Genomic DNA, 19,070 nt, shown 5'->3' on the forward strand with positions numbered 1-19,070 from the left:
TGAGAAGCAGGAGGCGGGGAAGGGTAGAGGGTGGGGGCGGGCCATGGGGGGGAGGGGGAGGGGCTTGACCAAGCTGCGCGCACACATACTCGCTGCTATCGGCGCCTGTAGCCACGCTGCTAAGACAAAACCCCGTTCTCCCTCGGACTCCTTTCGTAAACTCAACGTGACACAGAGAACAGTGTGTGAGAGTGTTCGGAGTGGTAGTCTACGAACGTATAATACCCTAGGCTTGAACACGCACTCCATAACCAAAGAGGATAGAAGCAGCAACTACAGCAACATAGCGCTTATCCAACAGAAGACATGCATTGCGGAGCAATAGTCAAACATAAGCTCATAAGTTACAGTCAATTTCCAGACTAAACTCAGTTTAACAGAGCATGCTGCATGCTCTTTAGTTTTGTAGCGCAGAGTACCTGGCTAACTGCAGGAAGCGGTTAGCTGCACAGCTAATGTAGCCATTGCTAGGCTAACGCACCGATTTTAAAACACGGCAAAACGACCAGTTATACGCTTACTTGTTCGGTGTTTGTGGCTGATGCAGCAGGGATGCTTGGTACGGACCCAGGCTTCAGTGACAGTTGATGTGCAAAACCTGCCCTGTACTGTCCCAAGTTGTGGAAACATTCCTCAGGAAAATGCTTCCGACAAACATACACCGTCTTGGGTAGACTCGACGGCGTATTATTGGAGTAAATAAAATTAAGCCACTGCGTCTTCAGGGGCTCTCCCGTCGGCAGTAAAAACAGACTCTTTTCTGTGTTGGCACATCCATGTACAGCGCAATTTCCATGTTTCGCTCGCTTAGGTGATGCCATGTTGTTGTGTCCTCTATGGTCTCCTCACTACAACTGGGCGGGGCAATCCATACAGTGCGTGGGGATCATCTCCCTTGCTGACGTAGTAAAGGGAAGAGCTTATCAACGCGCCGTTTTGACGCGCCATTCTCAAATGTTGGGCATAGTTTGGTTTACACATTATGAAATTTCTAGCCACTGGGGTGACTTAAGAAGGTCAGAGGAACTCATTTTAACGTTAAAAAACCTCAAAGTGAAAATTTCATGCCATGGGACCTTTAATACAGAATTTACTTTGATGAAATTATAAATCAGACACTCCAACGCCCCCCCCTCCAAAAAAATAAAAAAAACTCATCGGATCTGCGCGATTCACACAAGTCCCCCAGACAGCCGTGAAAAAGGCGGCATCCGCCAAAAGGCGTGCCATTTGCATCCATGTTCATTTCTCATCTGCGTGTACTCTCATGCTTGGTTCACACGTTGGCGTTTCAGCCTTGCGTATGTATGGGGTATCAGGATATGTGGCAGTAAGAAAGGGACGTCACAGCATCGCCAGCTTATGTAGCTAATACTCTAGGATGCCTAACATGATCTCCTTGTACGCCAGGGTGCGGCGTATTTTTAAGCCCGCGCTTAAAAAATCCGTAGCAGCTTTGATACGTCACGTGTACGCAGTGACGCAGCGGGAATGATATTCAAACACCTATTACGCTGTGCGGATGCTTTAGTCGACACGTGTCTGATGAAGGTGGCTCCGAGGCTGGCTGGGTGGATGCGGCTGAGGTCTTCCCTCTTCCCTTGCCCTTCTTGGGTCCTGACTTCTTCGCTAGCATGATGCTTTCTTGACTGTGAAGAATGACAATGAACGCAGCATGGGGCCCCCTTTTACACCCACCTGTGAACGCCACGCCAATGCATCATACGCCTCAGTACACCATAACTTTATGTCCCTTGAACCCCATACAAACCCCAGATACGCAGTGTACATCACAGGGCTTTAATTTTGGACAAAATGCGCCTCATTCCTTGGCGTTTGACCCACACGCCACGACGTGGCAAGATACAAGACAGTGTGACAGTAGCCTAATATACATACACAGAGTACTGTGCAAAAGTCTGATGCTGTCAAGAAATGCTGTAGACCAGACCTGGGCATTTTCCGGCCCGCGGGCCGCATCCGGCCCTTTGGTTCATTCTGACCGGCCCGCATAAGGTTAATTAGAAATTACAAAATAAACGTATTTTCTAATTTTACCTCACGCATGGACTGAATGTGCATTGCTTTTATTTTGAAGTTGTGTTCAACAAAAACGCAATGCGCGCGACACGAACATGACATGAAATCCCACGAAACCTAATCCCGCGATAACTACTTCCGTAATTTGTTCAGACCAACCACAAACTTGTACGTCATCCTTCAAACAGTCCAGCCAATCACATCGTGTGACGTCACCAGCAGGCGCCGGAGCCCGAGCCGATCTGTAGATCTGATTCCTACACCGAATCGACTGATGATCATCTGTCAGCTGTGCTTCGCATCTCCACCTCAGACATTCAACCTGACTCTGATGCACTCGTTAAAGACCAACAGAGACTAGATTTGTCTCACTGAACAAATAAAAAACACCAAATGAGGTGATTAGACTACAAATGTGGGCATCATTATTATAATATGATGCATCTTGCTCGATATTTGGAGTAGAAAGACAATATTGTGATGTCTTTATTGTGTTTTGGGGTGAATGTGACTGAAAAAAAAAAAAGGTATAAACGTTCACATTTTGTTAACCATTGTTTTGGGAAATTTGATTGAATAAATGACATTTTTTGTAAGGCAACCTTGTTTTTTCCATACTCTTACCAGTCTTAGTGGCTTGTAAAAACAAATGTTATTTACTGCTTTATATAAAGAAATACAATTAATATTATGCAGAATTTAGTTCAGCCTTTTGGTCCGGCCCTCCACAAAATTTTCTGTTTCTCATGTGGCCCTATGGAAAAAATAATTGCCCAGCCCTGCTGTAGACTAAAAATGGCTTAAAAATTTGTGTTAACATTTAAAAAAAAAAAAAAAAAAAACAGCAGTAAGTCATAATAAATTAAAGTCAGTCAATATGTGGTGTGAGACGACCCTTTGCTTTAAATATATATTGGAGTCTGAGGTCCAGTGAGTGCAGTTTGATAAGGAAGTGAGCCGTAGGTTTTACTGAGCGTCTTCCAGAACCAGCCCCAGTTCTTCTGGACACTTTGACTGTCACACTCGCTTCTTAATTTTGCACCAAAACCCAGCAGCCTTCATTATGTTTTTTTCTTTTTTAATCTGAAAAGTCATCTCTTATGTAACATGCTGCTCAGATACAGGCTTTTTTTTCTGTAACATTTAATTTTGTGCTGGAAAATAAATGAACGTTTGGACTCCAAAATGTTTTTGTACTGACTCAATGTAGAAATCATAAAATAGAAATCTATAACAAAGTCTGTATGGAAAAATAAAGTATACCTAAGACTTTTGCGTAGTCCTCTCTTTCTCTCTCTCTCTCTCAGAAGCCATGGCCTAATGGTTAGAGAAGCGGCTTTGGGACCAAAAGGTTGCTGGTTTGATTCCCTGGACCAGCAGGAATGGCTGATGTGCCCTTAAAGCTCATAGGCAACGGTTTTAATTTTATGCACATTTGAAACTTTGTGTTACAAAAACCCTCTGTAATTTTCTTCTGGTCCCAAGAAGTATTGTTAACAAGTAATAATTAAAATAAGTTAGCGCGGATCGCAGTGAATTTCTGTTCGGCTATTTTTGTGACCACTCGGCACGTGACGTCATTTAAGCCAAACAAACCGCTTGAGTTGAGTCCACTTCCGTTTACTTGCATTGCCGAGTGCAGAGTGCAGACGTGCGTTCGGAAATTTCCAAAAGAAAAACCATGCCTTATTGTTGTGCAGTGAACTGTAACAACGGAACTGGTTCAGGAAGAAGTTTTTACCTTTTACCGAGAGAGGAGACGAGGCAGAGAGAGTGGATTGGCTTTTTCCGGAAGAGGAGGCGTCAGAGGGTTGGCTTTTTCCAAAAAAAGAAGAAGAGGCGGAGCAAGAGGGTTGGCTTTTTCCGGAAGAGGAGACAAGGCGGAGAGAGTGGATTGTGCAAGTGAAATAAAATCAAGCAGTCAAAGAAGAAACGGAGCAGCAACGCTCAAGCAAAAAGGAGAAGATTGGAGGTAAACATTTTTACTTTTGCTTGCAATTGACAAGTCAAGAATCCTGAGGGATCCTGTACAATCATTGTAGAAATGAGACAAAGGGATATTTCCTCACTTAGAGTCGGCTATAAATAGTATAATGCCGCGGATGGCAGGCTAATGTGGCCTACCGGCGCACTGTCCAGTAATCGTTACCGATATCCACTAGGGAGGGCGGTTTAATTATTCTTCAAAAGGGCTCTTATTTAGTATTACGACGAAAGTAGGAATTTATCATAACTACCAGGATAAATCGTTTGGGCGCGAGTCTTGTTGAGGTCCGGGGTCACCGCGATCAGAGTCAGCCGAGTCGCTGTCCGATTCCGAGGCCGCACGGTCAAACCAGTGAGCCACATTCAGGCCATAGGTTCATACATATATGGTTTCACCTCTCGATATTTAATTTGGAGAGTTCCTACTTCAAAATCGCAATCAGACATTTTACACAACCTCTCACGACCAAAGTCTGTACACGTGTGCTCGGTTCGCAGGTAAACGCAGAGCTGCTCCCAGTCTGTTTGGCTTAAATGACGTCACGACGACGGTCCCCTGGCGGTGAAAGTGCGCACAAGTGAGATGTAAACAAACCTTCGGAAATTGTGCAAAACAGTATATTTTAACCGTTTTATTCAATTTTAGGGTGCAAATTAGACATGAGGAAAATTGAATTCGCTTTTCGGGTCGTTCTTCTAGACAATAAAGTTGATCTTCTACATTTCAGCTCCGACCATTACCTATGACCTTTAAGCAAGGCACCTAACCCCTAACTGCTCCCCAGGCTGCTCCGGATAATAGCGTCTGCTAAATGCCTGTAATGAAAAATATCTCATCATTTTCCTATAATAAAGGCACGTCCTGAAGTTCTCTCACCATCCACATCCTTTTCCCTTCCATGAATCTGACCTTTCTTTCATGTTTGATCTGACCTTTCAGCTTTAGCTGAAAAGCCAGCAAAACATATCATATTGTGGTTCCAAAAAAAAAAAAAAAAATCTCTAAAATCATAAACGCTATACTGACTCAGCTTATTGAAGTCGACACATCCGTCTTTCTGAGAATTTTCAAATTAAACCCGAATTAAAAAAAAAAAAAGTTTGCTGCAAGGTGCACATTGACCTAGAATAAAAATCTAATTTTCTATATAAAAACAGATGAATTTGAGATTACAAAGTCCTAAGTGCTCTGGCCCCATTTCCAGAGATAATATACTTCAAAACATGATTTTATCACTGTTATTTTTCCACCGACAGTTCCTGAGAAGTAGGCCAGAATAACGGAACCAACTGCAATCGGTTATACGCAAGTGAAAACACCAGAGTGCACGTGAAGGTTACTGAAAATAACAATCATTACAGATAATCTCATTATCGCTTTATATCTAGAGCACCAGATGTCATATCTACAACATCCTGTAGCTTTTACTCCAACTTACCCGACCACGTGTCATTCATCGCTGACATGAATTTCAGGGCAATGAGGCCAACAACAGCACTGAACGTTGTGTGTTCAGGGACCGCTTTACAATGTAAATGAATTATTATTAAATAAAACTGTACTCCTAAAAAATAAGTTCAAGTCTCTCCAGTTAGTTTTCTTTTTTGACATTACAGTGGCAGTAAAGAAGTACTGGACTCCTCAATGAGGAACAGTTCTCTCACCATCCACATCCTTTTCCCTTCCATGAATCTGACCTTTCTTTCATGTTTGATCTGACCTTTCAGCTTTAGCTGAAAAGCCAGCAAAACGTATCATATGGAGCACTTGCATGTGACGTCACAGCCGATCCAGATTGTGACAGACGCCATCTTGTCGGTCAAACGCCATATTTCCGCCTTCTACTTCTACCTTTTCTTCTGGAAAACCCTACTATATACAATTCTACTGCAACGGCTGCGGCTACAAGCTCTCCCTACCTGTGCACGTTTTTTATGTTTTTTGTGTGTATTTTTGCGTGTTGTTCGTCTGTACCGGACTTCAATATCCACTACAACCGTATGGACTTACTGGACATTGGTTTCCAGCAGAAAATGACGGTTTGTAGCGATTTCCATCGCATGCACAACATTCCGGACGAGAAAAAAAAACATTCCGGACGAGATAGCGAGACCAGCGGGGTCTCCGTGGATTGTTATTGGAAGCAAAGCTAAGGAGGCGGCGCCGGGAGCGGAAGCAAAAGCGAGGCTGCAGAGCCGGCCTGTTGACTAAGCTCAGAAAACAGCCACTCAAATCTCCACTGCTAAGCCTCTACCTCTCCAACACCAGGTAAACAAGACGGACGATTTGGAATTACAGCTGGAATTACCTTATTCTATTCTATAATCGGCTGGTCAGTGCTATACTCAATACTTAAGTGAATTACCCATCCAGTGAGGATCATTTTCTTGTTTACAAGATGCCACATCTGAGTCGCTGACAAATCCTGAATTTCTGTAAAGATAACTGTCCAGAGATTTATAAGCACGCAGTGCTTCACCACTGAACAGCGAGGGAAAGTTAATGAGGTAATTATACACGTCTGGGTATTCCGCCTCTGGCAGTTCAATATCCACTGACACGGTCGTGAAAACTCCGTCCGGAAAGCCATAAGGGTCACTAATCTGTAGATCGTTTATTTTAGACATATATCTAGTTATCTGTTCATTAGAAAAATGAGCCGTGTAGTCCGTCGGTTGAAATTGATCCATTCTGTACACGAGTGCAGCAATATTCAGCTGTGCTGTTGACCGACAAGATGGCGGCTGTGTACTTTCCGGTCACGTGACTGCAAGATCTCTATTGGGTCATTCCATGTCAATTCACACAAATGCCCAAAACCTCCCCAGTGACACCTCTTCAATTTGCCTTATTTTTATTTTCTTAGTGCTTTATAATGTCAAATGAAAGAATCCAAAATTTTAGCTTCCTAGCTCGAACATTTCTTGAGTTATGGCCCTTCAAAGTTTGGGTGCCACGCCCACTTTTGGGGTCTGGGAATTGCGCACTTAATTTGCAAGCATTTTTGGAGGCCCATATTTTTTGTTCTAAGGGGGATATAGACCTGTAAATTGCTATATCTATGTATTCTGGCTCTGTTTTTCAGATTCTGCACCTAAAAACAGCACAGGTTTACTAATTTTATAGATATTAACCCCTTAAAAGTGGATTTTTTAATGACAATTTTTTTTTTTTTTTGACATTTCAGGGGTCCATATCTTGGAAAGTTTTTATGTTGATGGGGTTTCAACTGATTTATCATCATATCTGGGAACTCTACTGTGTACTTAGAGAGTTTCAGGGCACTCAGAGCTTTGGTGGGGCTACAGGAGGGCCCCAAATATGGCTTCTGGACAAAATTACCATTTGGTACGCCCTACTTCAGGCCATTAGTTGGCCATGTGGGCACATGATGACTGGAATGAACCTTTAACCCTATCAACAGACACCTTTTATCAAACTTTTAAGCCAATAAAAACTTTGATTATCCAACTCCTTCAATATAAACTAAGCATTTGTATATGGTACTAGTCCGGAAAGTAGGTCAACTGTTGTTTTGACTGCCAATTCAAATCAAATCAAATCAAGTTTATTTGTATAGCGCTTTTAACAATAAACATTGTCGCAAAGCAGCTTTACAGAATTTGAACGACTTAAAACATGAGCTAATTTTATCCCTAATCTATCCCCAATGAGCACGCCTGTGGTGACGGTGGCAAGGAAAAACTCCCTCAGACGACATGAGGAAGAAACCTCGAGAGGAACCAGACTCAAAAGGGAACCCATCCTCATTTGGGCAACAACAGACAGCCTGACTATAATATTAACAGTTTTAACAGGTATAACCCTCAACTGTCCTCATGGGGCCGTCCTTCACAGGAGCGGTGCGATAAAACTCCGACCAGACACAGGGCACCAGGATGGATCAAGCAGGTCCGAGGGGCAGAAGAGGCCAGCATCTCAATCCCAGGATCAACATGCAACCCAGAGGGACAGATTGGGGGGGGAATTCATGTTTAAGGTAGTAAAAGCACACCCATATAGTGATTTTAATCTATGGGAAGATTATTTATACCCAATACCCCATTAGTTATATTGACAATTACAAGGGATAAACCCTTTCCCGGCTGTTTCACGATGCTGTTTTTTTTTTTTTTACATTTGACACCTTTCCCTGTATCCTACCGAACTCTGACCACTATACACTTAATAGTTAAATGCATCTTTCAAACAGGAAAGGGAAAGATGCAAACAAGGGGATGATCCCAAGAAAAACATCCTGGTTGCTTTGCTACATTTGCTCTGACATCCGATCTGGAAGTTAAACCTAGACTCATCAGGTTTTTGTTTTTTTTTTTCAAGAAAAGGGGAAGGGGCCCCTAGCCACTCATGTGGGGAAAATTAGCATATCAATTAGTAAAAAGGGGAAATTATATATATAAGATTATTTTATTATAATCATTATAAACACGAAGGTAGAAAGAATTGAGATGCTTCTTCCAAAGTACATTCATGCTTAACTGTCAGTGTCAGTCAGCAAGCCTGGTTATGGTTTTATATTGAATTGAATGGTTTTGTATTGTGCCTACATGTATTTTACAGCAGTAAATGGCGTCCATGCCTCATTAAAATTGTCTGATCTGATCACATGACTAATTTATTCTTAAGTAAGTGTAGTTTAAGTTACGTGTGTGTCTACAGTGTGCAAAGGGTTAATAAATGTAAACTGTCAGTTTATATATTCAAATATATGTGTTCAGTGATATTATCCTTGTTTTAATCTTACTATTATATAATTTGAATGTGTTTTAGTACCTTTTGATTTGAATTGGCAGTTAAAACAATAGCTGACCTACTTTCCGGATTTTTCAGAAAATATGCAAAAACAGGACCATATACAAATGCTTAGTTTATATTGAAGGAGTTGGATAATCAAAGTTTTTATTGGCTTAAAAGTTTGATAAAAGGTGTCTGTTGATAGGGTTAAAGGTTCATTCCAGTCATCATGTGCCCACATGGCCAACTAATGGCCTGAAGTAGGATGTACCAAACGGTAATTTTGTCCAGAAGCCATATTTGGAGCCCTCCTGTAGCCCCACCAAAGCTCTGAGTGCCCTGAAACTCTCTAAGTACACAGTAGAGTTCCCAAATATGATGATAAATCAGTTTAAACCCTATCAACACAAAAACTTTCCAAGATATGGACCCCTGAAATGTCAAAAAAAAAAATGTGTCATTAAAAAATCCACTTTTAATGGGTTAATATCTATAAAGTTAGTAAACCTGTGCTATTTTTAGGTGCAGAATCAGATAGACAGGGCCAGAATACATATAGATATAGCAATTTACAGGTCTATATTCCCCTTAGAACAAAAGATATGGGCCTCCAAAAATGCTTGCAAATTAAGTGTACAATTCCCGGACCCCAAAAGTGGGCGTGACACCCAAACTTTGAAGGGCCATAACTCAAGAAACGTTCGAGCTAGGAAGCTAAAATTTTGGATTCTTTCTTTTGACATCATAAGGCACTACTAAAATAAATATCAGGCAAATTGAAGAGGTGTCACCGGGGAGGGTGCATGAATTGACATGGAAATGACCCTATTGTGCTTCCAAAAAAAAAAAAACCTCTAAAATCATAAACGCTATACCGACTCAGCTTATTGAAGTCGACACATCCGTCTTTCTGAGAATTTTCAAATTAAACCCGAATTAAAAAAAAAAAAAAAAAAAAACGTTTGCTGCAAGGTGCACGTTGACCTAGAATAAAAATCTAATTTTCTATATAAAAACAGATGAAAGAAAACAGATGAGATTACAAAGTCCTAAGTGCTCTGGCCCCATTTCCAGAGACAATATACCTCAAAACATGATTTTATCACTGTTATTTTTCCACCGACAGTTCCTGAGAAGTAGGCCAGAATAACGGAACCAACTGCAATCGGTTATACGCAAGTGAAAACACCAGAGTGCACGTGAAGGTTACTGAAAATAACAATCATTACAGATAATCTCATTATCGCTTTATATCTAGAGCACCAGATGTCATATCTACAACATCCTGTAGCTTTTACTCCAACTTACCCGACCACGTCATTCATCGCTGACACGAATTTCAGGGCAATGAGGCCAACAACAGCACTGAACGTTGTGTGTTCAGGGACCGCTTTACAATGTAAATGAATTATTATTAAATAAAACTGTACTCCTAAAAAATAAGTTCAAGTCTCTCCAGTTAGTTTTCTTTTTTGACATTACAGTGGCAGTAAAGAAGTACTGGACTCCTCAATGAGGAACAGTCCTCGGAAAAAAAAAAAAAACTCCCAGCCTTACTTGCCTGAAAAATAATTCCACTTACCCAGAGCTTTATTTTATTTTGGAGAGGACAGAATGCAGTCAATTTTTTTTTTATAGGTGAAACAACATACTTATCATAAATCCACACAACCATAACACCAATATAAGCAGACGCATTCAGAAAGCAAAGTTCTAGTAGCAGAGGAATGAATAATTTCAAGTATATTAAAGGAACAGTCCACCGTACTTCCATAATGAAATATGCTCTTATCTGAATTGAGACGAGCTGCTCTGTACCTATCCGAACTTTGCGCGACCTCCCAGTCAGTCAGACGCAGTCAGACGCGCTGTCACTCCTGTTAGCAATGTAGCTAGGCTCAGTATGGCCAATGGTATTTTTTGGGGCTGTAGTTAGATGCGACCAAACTCTTCCGCGTTTTTCCTGTTTACATAGGTTTATATGACCAGTGACATGAAACAAGTTCAGTTACACAAATTGAAACGTAGCGATTTTCTATGCTATGGAAAGTCCGCACTATAATGGCAGGCGTACTAACACCTTCTGCGCGCTTTGGCAGCGCATTGATATCTGAGCTCCGTATCAATGCGCTGCCGAAGCGCGCAGAAGGTGTTAGTACGCCTGCCATTATGATCCGGCAGCTATTTACACCGGATCCAGTGTAAATAGCTGCCAGAGCGCGCTCCGGAACCTCGGCCGGAGCACTCCGGGAGCAAGCCGGAGCGTGCTGCTTAATTTGATGGGGAGCAAGCCGGAGCGTGCTCCGGAACCTCGGCCGGAGCACTCCGGGAGCAAGCCAGAGCGTGCCGCTTAATTTGAGGGGGAGCAAGCCGGAGCTCGCTCCGGCAGCTATTTACATTGGATCCGGTGTAAATAGCTGCCGGATCATAATTACAGTAAACTAGTAAATACAGTAAAGGAAAAACTTGAGACTGAAAGGTTTTAACAGTCATCCAAATGACTGAACGTAAACATTGCTACAGTAACATACCAGCTACTATGTTGTTGACATTAGCTAGCTTGACCTTCAAAATGGCGGACACCGGGGCGTCACGTGACCCTGTGACGTCAGGTGAAATACCTCAATATGCATGCGCAGTAGTGAAAAAACGACAGCCTGACTCGTACACGATATGATTCGGAATTCTTCGGTAGTTTCCGTCCTGCCGATAAACAGATCGATTAACACAGACACGGCACGCGCTTAATATGTGCCGGCTTTAGTTGACGGTGTGTCTGAATCTTCACTTCATATATATTTTTTATTTTCAACTACAGGAATTACCCGCCAAATGAAAAATTAAGTCGCCTCGGGCGACCGGACCACCGCGAATTTCAAGCCCTGATATATATATATATATATATATATATATATATATATATATATATACATACACACACATACATACACACACACACACAAGTTAAGGCCCAGTCACACAGCCGATCACGCATAAATCACGTATAAAGTTGGCTTGTGCGTGATTGTCAGTGGAGAAATTGACCATTTTTTGGGGTGTGCGTGGTCGAAAATCACCGATTAATTGCGCATGAACTACGTACAAATCACTTACAATCACTTACAAATCATGCACATCAACGCAAAGGGTCAAAAGAGGGACAATTTCTGGTTTTTATTGACGAACACTCCACGCATAAACTGCGTATGAACCACGTATAAGCACGCATGAACCGCACACTAGCACTGATGAACGACGCATAGAGCGCGCATGTCAGTGGAGATCAGCGAAATGTACGTGTTACTACAGCGAGACATGCGTGATATGTGCGTTATTCGTCAGTGAAAAGTCATCGACGTGCGCGGTAGCGGTAAATTTCTTGCGATCAACCACTAACGGTCCACGCATATGTCGCGCATTGTCCGCGTCAGAACTACGGCAAAGGACGCACGAATTACGTTAAACGGCGCACAATCGCGCATACTTGTGCGTGATCAATATTTTTGAGCAGCTCAAAACCTGGAATCGCGCACAAACCCGATTCGTCGAACATCCACTGACGACTACTGATGCTCCACGTCAAAAAAAACCTTATGAATTACGCACAGCACTGATGAATCGCGCACGACTCGAAATTTATGCGCAATTCATGCGTAAATCGTAAGTTTTGGCTGTGTGACTGGGCCTTTAGAGGTAAGGAACTTTATTCAGTGATATTGTTTATTATTAACCCCAATCATGATATAAAAGTTCCAAGTTTTGACACCTGCCCGCTTCAACCGTACTGCTGGCACACGATGTCCTTGACCCTCGTCGCTCTTCGCCAATTGGTATAATTGCGTCATTACGCGGACCCGTCTGAGCCGAGCCTTTCCGGTACACTCGAACACGCGCATACTTTGATGAATTATAACCAAAAACAAGGAAATTTGAATGGATTTCCTCAAAATATTTTTGTACTTGTATATATTGTGTTGAATAAAACTTTAATGCATTTCCCGCGAAACGAGACGAGCTACTTTAGACTGATTCCCTGCTCTCTTAGCGCTTGTGTTGCTTAGGTTGCCAGCACTAACTTCTGTCATCCGATCACCATTAAAGTTTTACTCGTCCTTGCACAGACTTTAGTCGTCTGGGACGATCGAGCGTTGGCGCAAGTGCGCGCGTCCAAACTTTTGACTGTTATTGTATATTTTCATCATATCACGGTTCTTTTAGAGGCTTTAAAATTAAACCCAAAGAAAGAGTACACTTGCAGATTAAGCTCTTTAAGGCTTCCTGTACATAACCGAGAGACTAATGTTTAAAATCCTCAATCAGCAGCCCAACAATGGCTTTCTGGACTTTTCTTCTGGGCCTGGGATGTGAACGTGCAACACTGATGATGCTCAGCGAAGTAAAGGCTTCTTGTTCGTTTGAATGTGTGCATATGAAATGAAATAAATCAGACCTTACGTATGGTCAAGTGTGCATCCTTGACTCACCTGTTTGGACTTTGCTTTGCTCTCCTGCCTGTCTGAGTCCCTGCTCCTCCTCCTGGATGTTGATCTCTCCCTCCACTCCCTGCTGCCGTCCCGCCCGTGTTCTCTCCTCCGGTCTTTCTTTCCTCTGAGGGAACGAACAAAATATTAAACCTCCCGAAATTAATTCTCAAACATGCTGTATGATCAATAAGGCGTGCTGTTCTCAAGATAACTTGCTAAGAGCATGCTGCATTTACCTCCTTGGTGATGGAGACCTTGCTTTCTTCCTTACCGATCTGGACCGTGATCTGCTCCTCCTTCTGTGTCCCCTGTTTTAAAAAAAAACCCGCCCCAAAAGGATATTTAGAATTTTGGATTTATCTTGATAACGTATCACTTTCTAAATAAAAAGAAATTTAATGTTTCGCTGACCTGCTGCTGCTGGGGGATCTCGAGGATCTTCTGTAACCTTTAAAAGGCATTCTTCCCCTTTTGTCCCTCCTCCTGTTGTTAGCATCACCCCCCCTCCTCATCTTCCCATCTCCCAGTCTTTCTCTAACAAAAAGACAAGTTCGAAGAAGTTAGAAGAGACATTCCTTGTCCTTCTTTTCCAAGCTGATGACGTGATGAGATCCAGTCCTAAATGAGACAAGCCTGCAGCTCAAAAGATCATCAACTTAAACAGGGCTTTTTTTTTCTTCCCTGTACCAGAAATGACACTATAGACCCTTTTCACTCACGTGACCTTCGTAAACGCGACCGCCATTTTGGACATGAAGAAATAACGGTTTATGGCACAGACCCTTTCGGTTCTCGCTCATCTAGCTGCTACAATGACTGCTTAGACTGCAACAATAATACCTAACACACATTTAAGTATCCGTCGTAAAGACGTGAAACTCGTCGAGTGACGAGTGTGTTCATTGATGAGCTAACACAATCTAAAAGTAGACATACCATCACACTGCCCTGGCGCTGTGTACAGTTTACCTTCTATGGTTTGTGCACTCACTATTTGCCATTACTTTCTCCAACCCAGTGTTCGAACTATGCCGATATTTTCGGGGGGGTCCCTTTTTTCCTGGGGGGGGGTGTGTGTGTGTGTGTGTGTGTGTGTGTGTGTGTTTCTTGCGCTCGTCTCAGAGCGCGGATCTCCAAACACATGAGAAGCCTCTCTTATGCACATATCACGCGGACTCCACACCTCCACACACGCATCGCGTCTGAAGTCATAACTCATCAGGGGAAATCGTGTCCGCATTGGCATGTTCAAAAAACAACCTCGCGTCAACAATGATACCACACGCAAGAAAAAAAAAAAAGGCTACTCAACACATCTGATCCACAGCAGCACCAAAGCATCACTGGAAATCATGTCAACAACCAATCTTCCATTTCAACACGCGTCAACAAACAAATGGCACCACAAACATGAACGAATCGGTCAGGCTACCGATTCCAAACCCACAGCAGACGAATAATTAAATGCATCTTACCTTAAAGCAGAATCGACCACAAAGGAAGTGTGTTGGCACTGTTGGCACACTTCCTTTCTACTAGTTTGTGTCCCCAACCTGGCAGCAGCAGTCGTTGTCATATCGGTTTATTTTATCTTTGATGTAAACACAACACTTCGGATATGCAAATGCTTCCCGTTACACACGATTGCTATGTCAATAAACATCATTTTGCCAATATTTTAGGCTACGTTCACACTGCAGGCTGAAGTGACTCAAATCCGATCTTTTCGCCCATATGTGACCTGTATCCGATCTTTTATTGACAATATGAACGATACAGATCCGATTTTTTCAAATCCGACCCGGGCCGTTTGGATATGTGGTCCTAATTCCGATTCCTATCCGATCTTTTCATATGCGACTTCAGTCTGAACCGCCAGGTCGCATTCATCCGACTTACACGTCATCAACAAGCCACAAACGTCACTATTCTGCGCTGAAGTAGGCGGCGGGTCTCTCAAAAAAAGTTACAACAACATGGCGCATAATCACAGGCGCAGATAGAGGGTGGGACTCGTCCCACCCAGATTTAAATTCACCTCGTTCGGTCCCCCCCACTTATAGGGAGGAAAAAACGTCTATGCTGTCTTTCTTTGCATAAGGCAAACCTCACGTAAAAATCAAAAGACTAATTACCATTCGGTTTATTGAGGTGCACAGCAGTACATGCATAGTTGCAACAACTCACATAAAACAAAGACTGATATTCGGTTGGTTGAGCTGTGCAGACTGCACAGGTTGCGAGCTCGAGCTTGGTTGCTATGGTAACCCACAACAAGTTTGACAGGCATATCGGGGTTGGGGTTGGTTTGCTGGCAGCTTTGCCCCCCCCCCAGTTTTTTGTCCCCCCCAGTTCAAAAAACGTATCTGCGCCCCTGCGCATGACATCAATGCGAGGGACGCTTCGGGCTGTGAAGGTTCTGAATCTTCTCAATGGAAGGACGCAGAGGTTAGGGAGCTGATTTCCATTTGGGGGGATGCAGCTATTCAAGCTAGATTGGATGGGTCATACCGCAACCGGGCGGTTTTACTTCCGTAAACACTGGCCATGCTCACTGCGTGTGACGTCGTCGTATCCTGCAATGCGCATGCGGAACACTTTTAGGTCGCTTTTCGTTCATACTGAGGATCACATACAAGTCGCATATATTTGTTAATGTGAACGACCTCACAAAAAAATCGGATTTCACAAAAAAATCGGAATTGAGCATTAAGCCTTGCAGTGTGAACGTAGCGTTAGAGCCCATCCATCTTCTCCGTCGGTCAGCATCTGTCGGGATCCGATAAAATGATAAATCTTGCCTTGTGTGTTGATGGTTACTACATCCAGGTGCACAACAATATAATGGCATGACGGAAGTCTTGCTGAAAGTAAAAACTTTCTTTGATGGCTATATTCCTTTCGATGCTTCGCCGTCGTTCCTCGTTGTTGGCTGTGGTAGACTACTGGTAGTTCATGTCCAAAATGGCGGCCGCGTTTGTCGTGACGTCACGTGGGAAGGGTCTATTTGTAGTCGTGCGCGCATGCATGAGCTTCTGAATGCAAACAGTGCAGTGTTCACACTAACCTGGAACGTGAGCGACTGTATCTCCTGTCTCTGGAGCGTCTCTTGTGCGAGTCGTTCATCCTCCGCCATGACCTCTGCGATGGCTGGCCCCTTTCACGCAAATCAAAATCAGATGCATGGGATTTGTTAAAAGATTTGAGTCCAAGGGAAAAACTAGTACACCCGGCTTTGTAGACAGTGTGACAACAACTTGTCCAGGTTTGTAAAACTTGTAAAAGAGTAAGTGTGGTCTGAAGAAGTGGCACTGTTCGACCGTTTTAACGGGGAGTTCACTTAAAACATCAGCCTTTAAACTCACCTGTGTCTGGATCGGGAGCGTCTCCGCTGTGAACGAGAACGAGAGCGAGAACGAGATCGAGAATGGGATCTTCTAGATCTCCTGGATCTGCTAGACGAGCGCTTTTTGCCCTCTGCTGTATGCGACAGAACACACACGTTTATCAATACATGCACCGATTCGCAAAACAGAGGATGAATACAAAGCAGAATAACACAGTCTATTATAAAGAGACAAAAAACAAACCCACTTTCTAGGTGTACAAACTGTAAAGCCTGTGATAAAGAAGAACCTGGCTCGATGGCTGCCGCGATGGTGGACTGAGCCTCTCTCACACGCTTCATCACATCCTCCAGTTCTTTAGCAGCCGCCTGAGGAGTCAGCTCCGGAGGCTTCACGATGGCGTTGTTGGAATGGTTGATCCTAAAATTAAAAGTAGTTTTATGCCATTACTAGCAGGTTACCCGGCGTTGCCAGAGTTTTGCAAAATTCTGGGTTGCCCCCAGACCTCCATGTCAAATTTGTTAAAGATCCGCCGAGAAACGGTGACGTTAACCCAAGACAAACAAAAATCCAAACATCCACCACTCAGGGGCCCACCAGGGATCTCCTGGGGCCCAAATATGGAATTTCTGAGTTCTGCCAAATTGTGGCTCTCTCCTGTACCTACGTGCCAAGTTTAGTGAAGATCTGTCGAGAGTTTGTGTTGATAAACGTAACGTGAAAGGCATTGAGGGAGGGGTGGGTGGATGGATGTTGTGCCCTACACCCCCACCCCGGGACCTCCCTGGGGCCTGTACATGAATTTTGCTTACATGTACAAAATTCTGGGTCATCCCCGGATCTACTTGCCAAATTTGGTAAAAAAAAAAAATCCATCAAGAAATGGTGACGTTAGCTCAAGACAAACAAACAAACTTTACCGCTTATTATATAGACATGTGTATCCATTTCAAAGATCTCTACATACTGAAGTTCATAACCTGGACTCACTTTAAAGGTCTGTCTCCAAACATGACTCCGTTAAAGGCGAGCGCTCGGGCCACGCATTCCTGGTTGGCGAACTCCACGAAGGCAAAGCGAGTCGGCTGAGTCTCGTCTCCCGCCATGCGCACGAACTTCACCTCGCCGACCTGCTTGAAGAACTCCAGCAGCTGCTCTGCCGTGGTGGTCTACAAGAATGTATTGAAACAAAAACCCACAATTAGATATGTAAAGGAAACAAAGACGGATAATGGAGACCATCTGCAAGTTTATATCTGAATAAAAATTGTTTGCGTCATACCTGAGAATTGAGATTGCCAACATACACCGTCCTGCGGATCTCGTCGATTTTGGAGGGGTCCACGTTGCCCATGATGGGGGGTTGAGAAGAGATGGAGCTCAGCGAGGAGTCAAGCCCAAGGTGCAGCGGGCCCCGGGCTGCCAGCGGCAAACCCAGCTGCTAAGTAATGTATGTATTTACATCATTACAAATGAAAGCAATTTGTGACTTTCTGGTCTATGGTAGTTTGAAATAAATCTTTCATTTCAAGCTCATATGTCTTGATTTTATGAGGTTTTTTTTTTTTTAAAAGGTCCCATGGCATGAAATTTTCACTTTCTGAGTTTTTTTAACGTTAAAATGAGTTCCTCTGACCTTCTTAAGTCACCCCAGTGGCTAGAAATTTCATAATGTGTAAACCAAACTATGCCCAACATTTGAGAATGGCACGTCAAAACGTCAGCAAGGGAGATGATCCCCACGCCCCCCCTCTGGATTCCCACCCACTGTATGGATTGCCCCGCCCAGTTGTAGTGAGGAGACCAGAGAGGACACAACAACATGGCATCACCTAAGCGAGCGAAACATGGAAATTGCGCTGTACATGGATGTGACAACACAGAAAAGAGTCTGTTTTTACTGCCGACGGGAGAGCCCCTGAAGACGCAGTGGCTTAATTTTATTTACTTCAATAATACGCCGTCGAGTCTACCTAAGACGGTGTATGTTTGTCGGAAGCATTTTCCTGAGGAATGTTTCCACAACTTGGGACAGTACAGGGCAGGTTTTGCACATCAACTGTCACTGAAGCCTGGGTCCGTACCAAGCATCCCTGCCGCATCAGCCACAAACAGCGAACAAGTAAGTGTATAACTGGTCGTTTTGCCGTGTTTTAAAATCGGTGCGTTAGCCTAGCAATGGCTACATTAGCTGTGCAGCTAACCGCTTCCTGCAGTTAGCCAGGTACTCTGTGCTACAAAACTAAAGAGCATGCAGCATGCTCTGTTAAACTGAGTTTAGTCTGGAAATTGACTGTAACTTATGAGCTTATGTTTGACTATTGCTCCGCAATGCATGTCTTCTGTTGGATAAGCGATATGTTGCTGTAGTTGCTGCTTCTATCCTCTTTGGTTATGGAGTGCGTGTTCAAGCCTAGGGTATTATACGTTCGTAAACTACCACTCCGAACACTCTCA

The 19,070-nt window shown here is 43.3% G+C and overlaps 1 protein-coding gene across 13 annotated transcripts in view; it reads right to left on the reverse strand.

The window, feature by feature from the left end:
* Positions 1 to 19,070, reverse strand: part of srek1 (splicing regulatory glutamine/lysine-rich protein 1) — a 40,796-nt gene that overhangs the window by 2,400 nt on the left and 19,326 nt on the right. For 3 of the 13 annotated variants that reach the window (XM_060912800.1, XM_060912809.1, XM_060912810.1), the window contains 8 exons: positions 17,896 to 18,054; positions 17,604 to 17,782; positions 16,861 to 17,033; positions 16,632 to 16,746; positions 16,334 to 16,423; positions 13,678 to 13,800; positions 13,503 to 13,574; positions 13,267 to 13,399 (listed from right to left, as the gene is read on the reverse strand). In XM_060912800.1, coding sequence (XP_060768783.1) covers positions 13,267 to 13,399; positions 13,503 to 13,574; positions 13,678 to 13,800; positions 16,334 to 16,423; positions 16,632 to 16,746; positions 16,861 to 17,033; positions 17,604 to 17,782; positions 17,896 to 18,054 — 1,044 coding nt within the window. The remainder of the gene's footprint in view (positions 1 to 13,266; positions 13,400 to 13,502; positions 13,575 to 13,677; positions 13,801 to 16,333; positions 16,424 to 16,631; positions 16,747 to 16,860; positions 17,034 to 17,603; positions 17,783 to 17,895; positions 18,055 to 19,070) is intronic. The other 10 variants (XM_060912812.1, XM_060912807.1, XM_060912805.1 and 7 more) reach the window with 10 other exon arrangements.

Source organism: Neoarius graeffei, chromosome 28, assembly GCF_027579695.1.
Source record: "Neoarius graeffei isolate fNeoGra1 chromosome 28, fNeoGra1.pri, whole genome shotgun sequence".
NCBI lineage: Eukaryota > Metazoa > Chordata > Actinopteri > Siluriformes > Ariidae > Neoarius > Neoarius graeffei.